This window comes from Aspergillus novofumigatus, assembly GCF_002847465.1.
Source record: "Aspergillus novofumigatus IBT 16806 chromosome Unknown P174scaffold_5, whole genome shotgun sequence".
Lineage (NCBI taxonomy): Eukaryota > Fungi > Ascomycota > Eurotiomycetes > Eurotiales > Aspergillaceae > Aspergillus > Aspergillus novofumigatus.
Genome location: NW_020194278.1, coordinates 1,019,263 through 1,032,462, shown reverse-complemented (window position 1 = coordinate 1,032,462; position 13,200 = coordinate 1,019,263). Strand labels below are relative to the sequence as shown.

The 13,200-nt window shown below is 50.7% G+C and overlaps 4 protein-coding genes across 4 annotated transcripts; 3 read left to right on the top strand and 1 right to left on the bottom strand.

Moving 5' to 3' along the window:
* Positions 1-455: 455 nt before the first annotated feature.
* P174DRAFT_373523 (H(+)-transporting V0 sector ATPase subunit a) lies at positions 456-3,256 on the top strand (the record flags this gene model as incomplete). Its single annotated transcript, XM_024822508.1, has 4 exons — positions 456-581; positions 656-734; positions 832-2,300; positions 2,357-3,256. 4 exons carry the CDS (start codon positions 456-458, stop codon positions 3,254-3,256), a joined length of 2,574 nt encoding a protein of 857 aa, XP_024681243.1.
* A 479-nt stretch (positions 3,257-3,735) lies between these two features.
* On the bottom strand, positions 3,736-4,867 carry fbp1 (fructose 1,6-bisphosphate 1-phosphatase; the record flags this gene model as incomplete). Its single annotated transcript, XM_024822397.1, has 2 exons — positions 3,736-4,675; positions 4,746-4,867. 2 exons carry the CDS (start codon positions 4,865-4,867, stop codon positions 3,736-3,738), a joined length of 1,062 nt encoding a protein of 353 aa, XP_024681242.1.
* Positions 4,868-6,560: 1,693 nt separating this feature from the next.
* Positions 6,561-7,080, top strand: P174DRAFT_206029 (uncharacterized protein). The gene is made up of 2 exons (XM_024821333.1): positions 6,561-6,597; positions 6,794-7,080. The coding sequence occupies exon 2, from the start codon at positions 6,874-6,876 to the stop codon at positions 7,042-7,044; it is 171 nt and encodes a 56-aa protein (XP_024681241.1). The 5' UTR covers positions 6,561-6,597; positions 6,794-6,873; the 3' UTR covers positions 7,045-7,080.
* A 1,641-nt stretch (positions 7,081-8,721) lies between these two features.
* On the top strand, positions 8,722-13,077 carry P174DRAFT_442511 (uncharacterized protein). Its single transcript, XM_024827590.1, has 22 exons — positions 8,722-9,216; positions 9,313-9,508; positions 9,538-9,610; positions 9,653-9,657; positions 9,688-9,842; positions 9,876-10,193; positions 10,215-10,253; positions 10,284-10,313; positions 10,341-10,511; positions 10,536-10,606; positions 10,628-10,821; positions 10,843-10,854; positions 10,879-10,993; positions 11,024-11,277; positions 11,299-11,435; positions 11,460-11,537; positions 11,565-11,607; positions 11,641-11,764; positions 11,786-11,822; positions 11,856-12,168; positions 12,199-12,316; positions 12,349-13,077. Exons 1-22 carry the CDS (start codon positions 9,066-9,068, stop codon positions 12,853-12,855), a joined length of 3,141 nt encoding a protein of 1,046 aa, XP_024681240.1. The 5' UTR covers positions 8,722-9,065; the 3' UTR covers positions 12,856-13,077.
* The last annotated feature ends 123 nt before the right edge of the window (positions 13,078-13,200 follow it).

Here is a 13,200-nt window from a genome sequence, read left to right as displayed (position 1 = left end):
CATATGTCTTTGTATTCCGACCAGCTCATCCGTTTGAGCACAAATGAGCTTTTTCCAAAGTATCCAAACTCCGCATCGCTCAATGACCAAATGGAGACTGGAGCATGATCTCTTTTCATCGTATTAGTCCGTTTTGCCATTATTCATGGTATGAAATGCCATCCTAATGGCAGTTGTTCTCCCCATAAGCAGCTGGTTGGAGAGAATAAACTGATGACATAATCTTCACGTGACTGAGAGGCGGCCACGCGGCTGTCCAAGAGTGCCGAGTGCAATCACCATGTGGAGCAATCCATAGCTGCCTCCTTGCCAGCGGCGCTGTTCTTCCCGTCATTTATTGTCGTTTCTATCATTAAGAGACGGTTTGTCAGAAATATATATTTACATACGAAGCCCTCGCCCAATACCCGTCCCTGTGGTGGAAGGAACCTGCTGGGGGCAGCGACGCTTTCACCATGGCTCCGAGGGACACCTTCTTCCGCTCGTCTGATATGAGCTTGACGCAGCTCTATATCGCCAATGAAATCGGACGAGAGGTTGTTAGTGCTTTAGGGGAACTTGGTCAGGTTCAATTTCGGGATGTAAGTTGTGCCGTACCTGGACTACCTGAGGTTTTTAGATGAGATACAGGGGCTAATTCGGATATCTACAATAGCTCAACCCCGACACCAATGCTTTCCAGCGGACTTTCACCAAGGAGATTCGTCGGTTGGATAATGTGGAGAGACAACTGCGTATGTATAACGTCCTGTGGTTGGAGGATCAATGCATTGCGAAGACCCTGACGGCGGTGGTGGTGGCATCTGGCTGACATCCATGATTTCTTGGCAGGCTATTTCCATGCGCAGATGGACAAGGCGGGGATCCCCATGAGATCTTCCACCGAATTCTCCGATACGCTGGCGGCTCCCCTGGCTTCGGAAATTGATGAACTCGCCGAGCGGAGTGAGAGCCTTGAGCAGCGAATCGCCTCCCTGAACGATAGCTATGAGACACTGAAGAAGCGCGAGGTTGAGCTTACGGAGTGGCGGTGGGTTCTCAGAGAGGCTGGCGGCTTCTTTGATCGCGCTCATACCCATACGGACGAGATCCGACAGTCGTTCGATAACGATGAGGCCCCGCTGCTGCGGGATGTTGAACACCAACCTAGCCGTGGACCGAATGGTGATGCCCAGGCTCAGCAGTCGTTCCTTGAGATGAACATTGGGTTCGTTGCGGGTGTTATTCCCCGGGATCGTATTGGTGCCTTTGAGCGGATCCTTTGGCGAACTCTGCGTGGTAACCTGTACATGAACCAGTCGGAGATTCCCGAGCCGATCATTGACCCGACTACCAATGAGGAATCACACAAGAATGTCTTTGTGATCTTCGCTCATGGAAAGCACATCATTTCGAAGATCAGGAAGATTTCCGAATCTCTTGGTGCCTCGTTGTATGGTGTCGATGAGAACAGCGAGTTGAGAAGGGACCAGATTCATGAAGTGAACACCCGGCTGAGTGATGTGGGCAACGTTTTGCGCAACACCAAGAACACCCTGGATGCCGAACTTACCCAGATTGCCCGCTCCCTTGCGGCTTGGATGATCATTGTCAAGAAAGAGAAGGCCGTGTACGATACGCTCAACAAGTTCTCCTATGACCAAGCGAGAAAGACACTGATTGCCGAGGCATGGTGCCCGACCAACTCCCTGGCGTTGATCAAGTCGACTCTGCAAGACGTCAATGACCGCGCTGGACTGAGCGTGCCTACCATTGTCAATCAGATTCGGACGAACAAGACCCCGCCTACCTATGTCAAGACGAACAAGTTTACCGAGGCCTTCCAGACCATCGTCAATGCTTACGGTATCCCTAAGTACTCGGAAGCAAACCCCGGTTTGTACACGGTCGTCACATTCCCTTTCTTGTTCGCTGTTATGTTCGGTGATTTCGGTCACGGTGCTTTGATGGCAATGGCCGCTTCTGCGATGATCTTCTGGGAACGGAAGTTGCAGAAGACGAAGCTCGACGAGTTGACCTACATGGCATTCTATGGTCGTTACATTATGTTGATGATGGGTCTTTTCTCTATGTACACCGGCTTGATCTACAACGATGTCTTTTCCAAGTCTTTCACTGTCTTCCCTAGTCAGTGGAAATGGCCTGATAACATCAAGAAGGGACAGACAGTTGAGGCTTCGTTGACGGATAGCTACCGTTACCCGTTCGGTCTGGACTGGAATTGGCACGAGGCTGAGAACTCTCTTCTTTTTACCAACAGTATGAAGATGAAGATGAGTATTATTCTGGGTTGGGCACATGTGAGTGATATTCTGCTGCTTGTCAAGAACGCCTGGTTGACAATAACTCTCTGTAGATGACATATGCGCTCTGCTTGCAGTATGTCAACGCGCGGCATTTCAAGTCAAAGGTCGACATTATTGGAAATTTCATTCCCGGCATGATCTTCTTCCAGTCAATCTTTGGTTACCTGGTTCTCACCATTGTCTACAAATGGTGTGTCAACTGGGAAGCCCAGGGCCAGTCCCCTCCAGGTCTTCTGAACATGCTCATTTTCATGTTCCTCTCTCCTGGAACTGTGGAAGAGCCGCTGTACAAGGGCCAAGCCGGTGTCCAGGTTGTGCTGCTGTTGCTCGCTGTTGTTCAAGTCCCCGTCATGCTCTTCTTCAAGCCATTCTACCTTCGCTGGGAACACAACCGTGCTCGCGCTCTGGGATACCGAGGCCTTGGAGAGCAGGCCCGTGTGAGTGCGCTTGAGGATGACACTGATATGAACGGTGGAATCTCAGGGGCCCGTGACAGCATGGCCAGCGACGGTGAAGGCGTGGCAATGATTGCGCAAGACCTCGGCGACGAAGAGCATGAGGAATTTGACTTTTCCGAAATCATGATCCACCAGGTCATCCACACCATCGAGTTCTGCCTCAACTGTATCTCCCACACCGCTTCATACCTCCGTCTGTGGGCTCTCTCTCTCGCTCACCAGCAGCTTTCGATTGTCTTGTGGGACATGACCATCGGCGGTGCCTTTGAGCAGGAGTCGCCTACCATTCGCGTTATCATGATCGTCGTCACCTTCTACATGTGGTTCACTCTGACAATTGCCATCCTGTGTGTCATGGAGGGTACAAGTGCCATGCTTCACTCGCTTCGTCTACACTGGGTCGAGGCAATGAGCAAGCATTTCATGGGTGATGGTATACCCTTCGCTCCTTTCAGCTTCAAGACTCTTCTTGAAGAAGATCCAGTTGACTAAACTGGGCTGTACATTCTTTTTTTGTGTCTTTCTTTATAGATCCATAGCTGTATCTTTCTGGACAATCGAATTGAATCTAGATGTCATTGATACATTGGCTTTCTGTTGCTCGGACCTTATATATAGTTTCCCGGCTATACGAGGTACTGTAGACACATTTACACCTGTTGGGTGCACATATAGTCGACCGTCCCAAGTCAAATGAACAGCGAGCGATTGGGTCATACATTGCCCACGTAGTGTGGGGCTTTGACTTCGAAATGACCATCCGTCTCCGGACAGAATGGCCCGGCGTACATCGTTGTTGCTGTTACCGCCAACATGTCATGTCGTGCATTTGGATTATATTCTTTTGATTGAGGCCTTAAATACAATACTCCATACATGCAGATCATTTAGTCCAACGCCAGTAGTCAGGCTATTGCAGAAACCCGAAACTCCTTCCCGACATCGTTCATTTCAGCGAGGATATATTGCACTTATTTCTTGTGCTTGTTGTAGGTGTCGATGATCTTTTGCACTTCATCCTTCGAGCCAAGGAAGACGCCGCTACGGTCGTGGATGTGCTCGGGAACGACCTCGAGAAGACGCTCGGCGCGGGAGTTGATGGCGAGACCGCCGGCATTCTCGAACAGCATGGCCATAGGCGCGCACTCGTACAGGATACGCAGCTTGCCCTTGACGCTCTTCTTGTCGGCGGGGTAGGCAAAGACACCGCCATACAGCAGGGTGCGGTAGGCGTCAGCGACCATGCTGCCGATGTACCGGGCGCTGTAGGGCTTCTGGCCCTCGCCCGGGTACTTGAGCGAGTGGAAGTACTCGTTGACCCAGTCGTCCCAGTACATGCTGTTACCCTCGTTGACGGAGTAGATGGCGCGTTTGGCGGGGAGCTTCATGTTGGGGTGGGTCAGGATGAACTCGCCCAGGGAGTTTTCCAAGGTGAAGCCGTTGACTCCGCCGTCGCGCATGGTGATGACGAGCTGCGCGGAGGCGCCGTACATGGTGAAACCGGAGGCGACCATCTCGGTACCGGCGCGCAGGATGTCATTGGCCGTGACCTTCTTGTTGGGGCCGACCAACTCGTCGGGAAGCTTGAAGATGCCAAAGATGGTGCCAACCGAGACGCCAGCGTCAAGATTGGACGAGCCGTCGATGGGATCACAGACAACACCGTAACGGGCGTTGGGGTGCTCATCAAATACGATCGCCTCCTCCTCCTCCTCTGAGACGAGTATACGGCACTTGCCAGAGCCTCTCATGGCGGAAACAAAGATGTCATTTCCGATCACATCCAGCTTCTTCTGGTCATCGCCGGTTGTGTTTGACGAGCCCGCCAGACCGGTCAGGTTGATCAACGATGCACGTCGGATGTAGTAGGCAATGGACTTGAATGCGAACTGCAGAGCGTGGCAAAGCAATCTTTTCGCAGCCATGGCAGTGTGGTTAGTTTCGGCGCAGAGTGATTCAATTTGTCAGGGAACAAACTCACGTGAAGTCACCAGTGGCTTCCGGTACCTTGACCTGCTCTTCAGTGAGGAATCGAGTGAGGGTGATGATATCTGGGTTGATGTTCTCCTGGCCCACAGCGCCGTTGTGACCGCTCGAAGACATTTTGAATATGGAAGGACGTGGTGGTGTCTAGGGTAGAGAGGATAGAATTGAGACGATGTTGCTATAATAGTTCTGAAGGGGAGTATAACCAGTATAATTCAACGTATAACCTCGGTTCGACGGAGAAACAAGGAGAGTTCGAGCAGAGAGCTACAGCAGAAAGACGGGGGAATAGACGTCTACAAGACTGGAGGCAAATCGCGACAAGGGACGATTGGCGGCAATGGAACTGGATTGAGATGAGAGAGATAGGTGAAGAATAGTAGCAATGGGAAATAATAAAATCTGCCAGCTCGACAGCAGAGGACCCGGATTGTCCCTTCTTATAGTTATACCTAGATCCAGAGCAGAGGGTACTCCAGGGCAGGAAGCAATAACTCTTTGCCGGTGGATCACAAGGAACGTCAGAGCCCCCGCGGATAACAGGGCAGAACCGGTCGCATATGATTTGACGCAATCCTCCTCTCTGTATTTCTTTCTTCTCTTCCCTTAGTCAGAAGAACTGTACCAGATGGTTCATCCGTACGTAAGGTATCCATAAGAGGTCCATAGATCGATATCATTATTCAGTGGCGGTTCAGCAAGATTGACCTGATCATCATCATTGTTTTCGTCATTACCCGTAAGAAGACCCCCCGCAGTGTTCCCTTCTCCCCGCTCTATTCCTCTTCGGGAAACTTGCCGGCTTTTCTTCTTTCCTCTGTCCGAGTCGCCCCGTCGCCCCGATATTCCCCGCGCTCTTGATAGGAGTTGAGTTGATACTGCGTACTATAAAGCAGGTGTTATTATTAGATATCTAGCAGTGGTAGATGATAAGTATTTGTACATTCGGTCTATTGATATGAGCCGACACTGTACTACTTCGATGAGCCGATGATATGCGTGCTGCGGAAACATATGTTTACGCACTGATTATATGACAGTTACTGTGTACCATGTTAATATTCGTTAGTCCGTTTAATGCGCCTCGTCCCCCCCGAAAATGCCTCTCAATAATAAGTGGATTCAGAGGGTCAGCAGATTCGCAAATTTGACAGTAATACCCTCTGAGTTTGAAACTATTCGAGTCTCGACCCTTCCAGTTCCTGTCAGCTATTTCTAGCGCGCCAAATCGAGGAAGGTCATGCGACCGGAATAAAGAAAGTCCTCCATTGATAAGCGGCGATTCTCGAGATCAGCTGACTGGCGGATTATATAATCAATATGTTCTTTCCCTGCCTTGCTCTAACCCACTTCAGACTAGTGCACTCGGTAAAATTAGCTTGGTCGAGAGAGCTTGAAAAAGTTCGAAACAGATTTTCCTCCGAGACTTTTTACACACTCACAACGACACCAAAAGGATTCTGGCATCACCGATGCATGATGGCTTTTCTTCTTGATGAATGAGGAATTGCTTCTCAGCGATGTTCTACATTGCTTCTCTGAATTTGCTCATCTCACCTCTTTGTGTGCTGACTTGACTGGTTCTCAGATATCATGTGGCCTGGTAAGTTCTGATCATCTCCTCGCGCTCCTCCCTAGCATGATGAAACATACAACCATTTTTCAAACTAGAGTCTTTGACCCCTTCAGGGAATGAAAACTCGGTTTTGCACGTCAGTCTGATGCTGCTTGCAATAACTTCATTGGTTCATTACCCAATTGGTCTTTGCAGTGCGCTAATGTTTCGATTTAGGATTAACAATCTCAGATTAGCTCCACAAGGAGTGTTGGCTCACCTTTAGACAATGGTATGTAATGATATTTTCCTGGAAAACCCCCCTCGATTCCTATCACATGATGCTTTCGTATTTATATACGCTGGAAATTACCGACCGAGACCTTCCGGGTCGTCGACGATAACAAATGGCTATTTCTGATGATATTCCCATTCACGTTTTTTGATTATATCTGCCTGTTAGTTGGCTGTACGCTGACAGCAACTAGTTTTTGATAAACAGGATGGCTTGAGTAGTACTGGGTACGGTGGTAAGGCTTTCCGGCTCTTTTGCAGACCCCAACATTCGATGATGAAGCGGCACTGGGCTCCGACGGCGTCGAACAGATGTCCGTTTGTGATGGATATGCCTCTTTGTGGCAGGCCTAGAAAACCTCGCCCACTGATATCTTCTCATTATGATATCGTTTACTTGGACCTGATTCTCAGAATTATACTGATCGTCATGGTTAGCATGTAGTTACTATGGTGCACAGTTGTCTGCTTGCACTCACCAAACAGGTAAATACTTAGTCTTTTTCTCCAATGTCCTCCTACACTGTGATGATTCCCTAGATGACGAGTCTTATTCGAGTTATCGATGCAGACAACATTCTTTTTTACCATTCATGCATTTCTGACAACATGTCTTCCTCGAATCTTCTTGGTCTTTGCTCCTCGTACGCAGCTAATTCCTTGATAGGCCTATACATTTAGCAGCCTTGAAGCTTCACTAACTTGACGACGTATGCGAAAGAATGGAAAGAGGTGTATGTAGGCACCCAATCTCCACCACCACCCTCACAATGATGAATCGACATATATAAAAGACAAGCATATGTCCAAGTCGGCTTCGCTGACCAAGACGATAATTGTCATGACTGATCAGTCGCAATACTTTGCTCATGTCTGTTGCTGATAACTAGCGTTGGATGCTGACATGTTCGATTAGTTGTCCCTATGTGTCACCCTTCTGGGAGATGGAGTTTCTACCTTTCCAGCACCACTTGCAATCCTGTCTGACAGTACGTACCTCCCTTTTCTTTCCTTTCTGATCCCATCTTCAAATGATGATTTACTTCTATTTAATCACGACGGTCAACATAATCATTCATTGATGACCACCGCCTGTGACAGGGCATGTATCTGACACCTTCCTTTTCATATCAATCTAAAAATGTTACATCGTCATGACTGGATGCTAACATATAACAGATGTCGTAAAGCTTGCTCACTGCCTTAAGCTCTCACAGATCCATCCTGCTTCCTTTGAAGCTGTTGTCTAGCCTGTTAGGAGATCTTCGCAATACAAACATCTTTAATTTGCAGCAGGTTAGCCTTAGTGATATACTTCAATGAAATAAAATCTTGCTTTCATACCTCTCCGCTTCAGCTGCTTTTCATCCCTTCTTCGTAGGACGATACTGGACACCATGCCCTTTTCATCGTCCGCAGTAACTAGTGAATGGGACTGCCAATTTTTTGACGTCCCGAGGACCATCTCACCTGGTCTGCGCTACCGCAACTTTAGTTTGTCGACAGACAATCTTATTAGATTCTGGACAACCCTAGGTGTGATAAGGAACCTCATTTGCCCATTGATGTCAATGCTGGGCGTGGAGTGACGGGGATGTCGACCTGTAAAAGCGCGCGGTTTCGTTGGGCTAAGCGCCAACACCACGCCGCGTGTGACGGGCGTCCCTAGGCTGCATCTCATGAAAGTATCAGGGCAGAATAGCTATGCCCGATTCTGCAGACTCTTGATAGTCTTGCTTATCCTGGCCGACGGTTCCATAGGCCCAGGTCTTTGATGTTATTTTTATCTCTTTCTCCAACAGCGGATCCGACGAGTTATGCCCGTTGAACGGCCGATTCGTCTCCCCCGTGCAAGCCTCCTCCGCGGCTGGTGGCACTAAGTGTTGCAAATAATAGAAATCTGCATCTCCTTCTCGTATCCTTCCATTGACCTGTCGCATTTGGTAGGTTCCAGGGTCTGTGTTATCGCTCCAGATTCTGATCCTATTCCTGTGCGCGGATCACAGCCATGGCCTCTTGTTTCGCTCCCTTTTGATCTTCCTGCCAGTATGAATAGGTGCGCAGGCCCCTTTTGCATACTACTCTTCTCTGGGTTTTCTCGTCTCGATCTCAAAAACAAAACAAAAAAAAAAAGGATAATTGTACTGATTACCGGCTGTCTATAGCTGGTTGTCTCCAAGTAATGCTGGTAACGGACCGCCGCTGAATTCATATCCTCACTCCGGCTGGCCGTCAACTCATGCCAGTACCAGCACTCAGCTGTCTCCAAATCGTCGAGAACATGCTGTGCAGCCGCCACCTATAACGACCTCGCTAGGTACTCATCAGGTTCAAGGGCTGGGAGTAGCACCGGGTCCTGGTTACGCATCCACGCCCCTCTCAACGACATCACTATCTAGTCCATTTACTCAAGCCTACTCGCCTGCGGTTGCTTCCCCTGGTGGCGCTATGTTAGGATCATCTCCCATGACGTCCAGACAGTACAATGTCCCTTATAATCCTCAGGATTGGGGGCCGGTGAGCGGTGCTACTTTGAATTCCGGACATCCTGCATATCAACAGACGAATAGTATGCTTCGTGTCGTGTCACATCCGCGACAGACCGCAGGTCATTCAGGTCCGTACCACCTTATTCTTCACTTCGTACGCCAGTTGTGGTTTCTTTCCGCAGTCAGCCCAAGGCGAACCAATGTCTGATCTGTACGTCTAATAGAAGAATCTTTATCACCGCCGCCCCCGCCTTACTCTCCTCCGAGCCAACAACTGCAGCATCGACAGTCAAGAGAGCATGTAAATCATGACAACTCGAATAGAGGCTCCGTATCCCCATCCGCCGTGCCATCATACCACGTTGAACCACATGTTGAATATAGGCAACGAGCCATTCCCCGAACTCGCCCCTATCAATGGTCGGTACAGGCGATGCAGGGCACGGAAGGCACATGTCACTTCCCCCGCCTCCTCCACTACCGCAAGGTGCTACAGGATCGAGGTCATCATCGCAGAGCCGCGTTGATACGTATGGCGATCGGGCTTCCTTTGGTACGGGGCAGAGACCGTCTACCGCCGTCTCTCAGGCTCAGGAGAGTCTGCAGTCTTCATCCTCGGCCAGTGAACAGTACCATATGACTCCTACTCCTCAATTTGATAATTTCACTCGTGCACCAGGCTCCAAAAGAGCTGTTTCCGCAGGTCCTATGGTCGGCAGTGCGAGCTCTTCTAGGGCCACGAGTCAATCTCGCAGTCATTCGCCGTCGACACATGGCTGGGAGCCAGGTATGCCGCTCCCGCCACCTCCTCCGGGGCCTCCTCCTACCGCCAGGTCGCAAAGTGTGAGTGGCCTCTCAGAGACATCGGGGATGCGGAACTCGCAGATCTCGACGCGAAGACGGCCGCCCCCGGTGATGGGAACTGGTTTGGATAGCATCCCACCAACTCCCGCCGGCTGGGTTGATGAGGGATCGGGCGAGGGCAGACACAGGCGGGATAGGGAACTCCCGAACATTGATACATCCAGCGCGGCCCTAGCTAACCGCGGGATTACTGGGTCAGAATCCAGGGATCCCACTCTCAGCTCTCAAAATTCAGCCAACAGTGGTCTCTTTCGTAGTCCAGCTATTCGAGACGCAAGCGCCAAAGGTATTCGCGAGAGGCGTATCGAACGCCGAAATAGACAGAGTCAAGTTTTCGAAGACTTCAGCGCCGTCTCAAGCAGTAGCAATCCTTGGGCCGATGCTCTAGATCAAGTGAAGCCTTCCGATCTCGTCCTTGACAACTCAAACCCTAGTCATGGAAACGGGCGGCACCCCAACTCAACAAAGTTTACGCCTCGAAGCACCGCTAGCGCCGGCTCTGACGGGCAGCAACTTGGCACACGGTCGAGGGCATCCTCTACAGGCCTGTTCTCAGGCCGTTCCTCCTTTTCCACTCCCAGAGCGGAACCCAGTCCGGCAGGGCAACCTCGCACCTTTGCGCAGACTCCGCCATTCTCACCCGACAACGAGAATGTATCCCCAACATTCGCTAAGGCCGCAGCCTCGCAGGCTTTGCCGCCAAAAGCTCTCCCAACGCCCCCGTTACAAACGGGCCAAGACGTGAGATCATCGGCTCGGTTGACCCCCAGTGAGGAACGTCCAGTTTCCCACATATTACACCTTCCTAACGATGCTTTGCCAGCTGTGGCTCCGTTGTCTCCCCGACGCCTGGCAGCACAGCAAGGATCGTCCCTGGACTCTGTTCTCAGTCAGGATTTGGGGTTTATTCGTGATGCCATGCAAAGACACAAAGAATTCATCGAGAAGGAGGCAAGCGCTGTCAACGAGACGGAGGCCTTGAGAATCTTCGCGGATTTCATCATTGGCGAGTCTCAGATCAGGCGCGAGAGATACGGCAAAGTCTGGGACTCGGGCACTTTCGATGTTGAGGCAGCGCGCCGCAAGCTGTTTGAATTACCGCCAAAGCCAATTGTCGAACCGCAGAACAACATTGCAGCCACTGTATCCCTTTCTCGGCAGCCTTCACGCGGGCCACGAGCAGTACCGGCATTAGACATACCTACAAGCCGCCCCGAATCTGCCTGGTGGAGCAATTACAAGCCTTGCTTGTCACCCATCGCGAGCATGAGTATGAGTAACGACGAGATGAGCTCCAGGGGCCGGGCACCCAGTCGCTGGTGGGAGTCGAAAACTGGCTCAGAGAGTGAGGGCGGCGAACGAAAGGTTCAGCGATCAAAGCGAGAGTCAAAGTACATGGGAGTGCCTCGGGAGGCTATGCAATGGGCGGAAGGGCAGGAGTCTCTCGGCGCGAGTCAACAGAGCTACGGATCAAATGCAACGAGTCAATACGCCGCTTATGGACCAGACGAATATCCGCCTGAAAAGGTCGGATGGCATGAGGATCAAGAGCCTACTCCCTCGGACTTCCCCAGTTCTGCGCCACGTCATGGAATTGGACGGACAAGGGAAGTCCAGAAACTCGATGTCTCGAGGTTGATTACTCTGCCACCACCGTATCCACGGCATCATCCTGCTGTCAACAACAGCCACCCGGATCTCGTTGCATACCGAACGCTGGTGCGATCAATCAGCGACCTCTCTGAACTCAAAGCAACAAGACAACGGCATCAATCCGAAGTGGAACGCTTATTAAAGAGCCATCGGGAGACAGTTGAGGAAGGTCGTCGGCAGTTCAAAGCCAACATTCAAAGCCAGATCCAGCAAGGTAGTATAACCTTCGCGGAGGCCGCCGAGGCTGAAGCCGCTCTAATCGAAGAAGAAAATCGACTTGAGAGGGAACTGGTTAAGAAAGAGCTGGATACGTACCAAGAGTCGGTCATGAACCCGATACATGCTATTCTAACGGACCGAATCAACCGAGCTACCACTTGCATAGACGAATTAATCGGAAAGTTGTTTGATGATGCACAGCACGAAACTCCGGACCAGACTCAAGAAGAGGGCGACGAGAAGCCGGAATTGTTGGAGAAGCTTAAACAGCTGAAATGGCTGTTCGAAGGCCGGGAAGGGTTGCATCGAGAAGCGTACGAGCTTGTTGCAGATCGCGATGAGAAGTATAAAGCCGTTGTCCTGCTACCCTATAGACAAAAGGGAAACGAGGAGAAGGTCCGCGAGACCACCGCCTTCTTTGCCCAAGATGCTCTTGACCGGCGGGCGGCGTACGAAGCGAAAGCACTGTCCCGTCTCGAATCCTTCCTAAGTGTAATCGAGGAGAATGTGGTTCGGGGGTCGAGGTGCAGCTGTCAGCGTTCTGGGACATTGCACCCTCTCTGCTGGCTCTGATCCAACAAATCCCGAACGACCTTCGTGGCTTTCAGATACAGATCCCTGCCAAAGAGTTTGAAGAGAACCCGAGTTACCACGAGCACCCGCTACAGTACCTCTACACGCTCCTGTCGCACGCGGAGAAATCCAGCTATCAGTTCATCGAGTCCCAAATTAATCTGTTCTGCCTGTTGCACGAAGTGAAGTCTGCTGTGATGGGAGCCAACTGTAAGCTTATGGAGGCCCAGCGTATCCGCCAGGGCGAAGCAGAGGATGCTGTGCGGCGTGAAATGCACGAATCCCGCGCAGATGAAGAGCTCGCGTTGACCAACGATCTGAAAGATAAAGTCGCTACAGTGGAGGGTCAATGGACTGAAGCTCTGGGGAGTCAGATACAGGACCTCCGAGAGCGAGTGAAGACGTATCTTATGAATGAAAATGGCTGGGAGGAATTGGAGCAGTTGGAAGAGGCATGAGACAGGACATCTGCTCGCTCCCTCGATGCTTTATCTACTTGTTTTGTGTTTACGAAGATACCCATATACGTTCGTTATGAGATACTCATGTTCAGGAGCTATATTATCAGTCTGACCTCATAGAGAGAAGATGTATCCGACCCATTGATATTGTGGTGCCCACTTCTCCTGGGTCCATATCACGTGATCGCTTGGCTTCTAGAGCTTTCCTTTTGAATCTGCTCAGCTTCGAAGTTTTTCCCACATCTGCTGCACTCCCGAGGGCAAACTGCTGTATTAATAACCACCCCTCCCCCATAACAGTATTCCCCTCTCTGCCTCTCTAGACCAGCACATCTCCCGCAG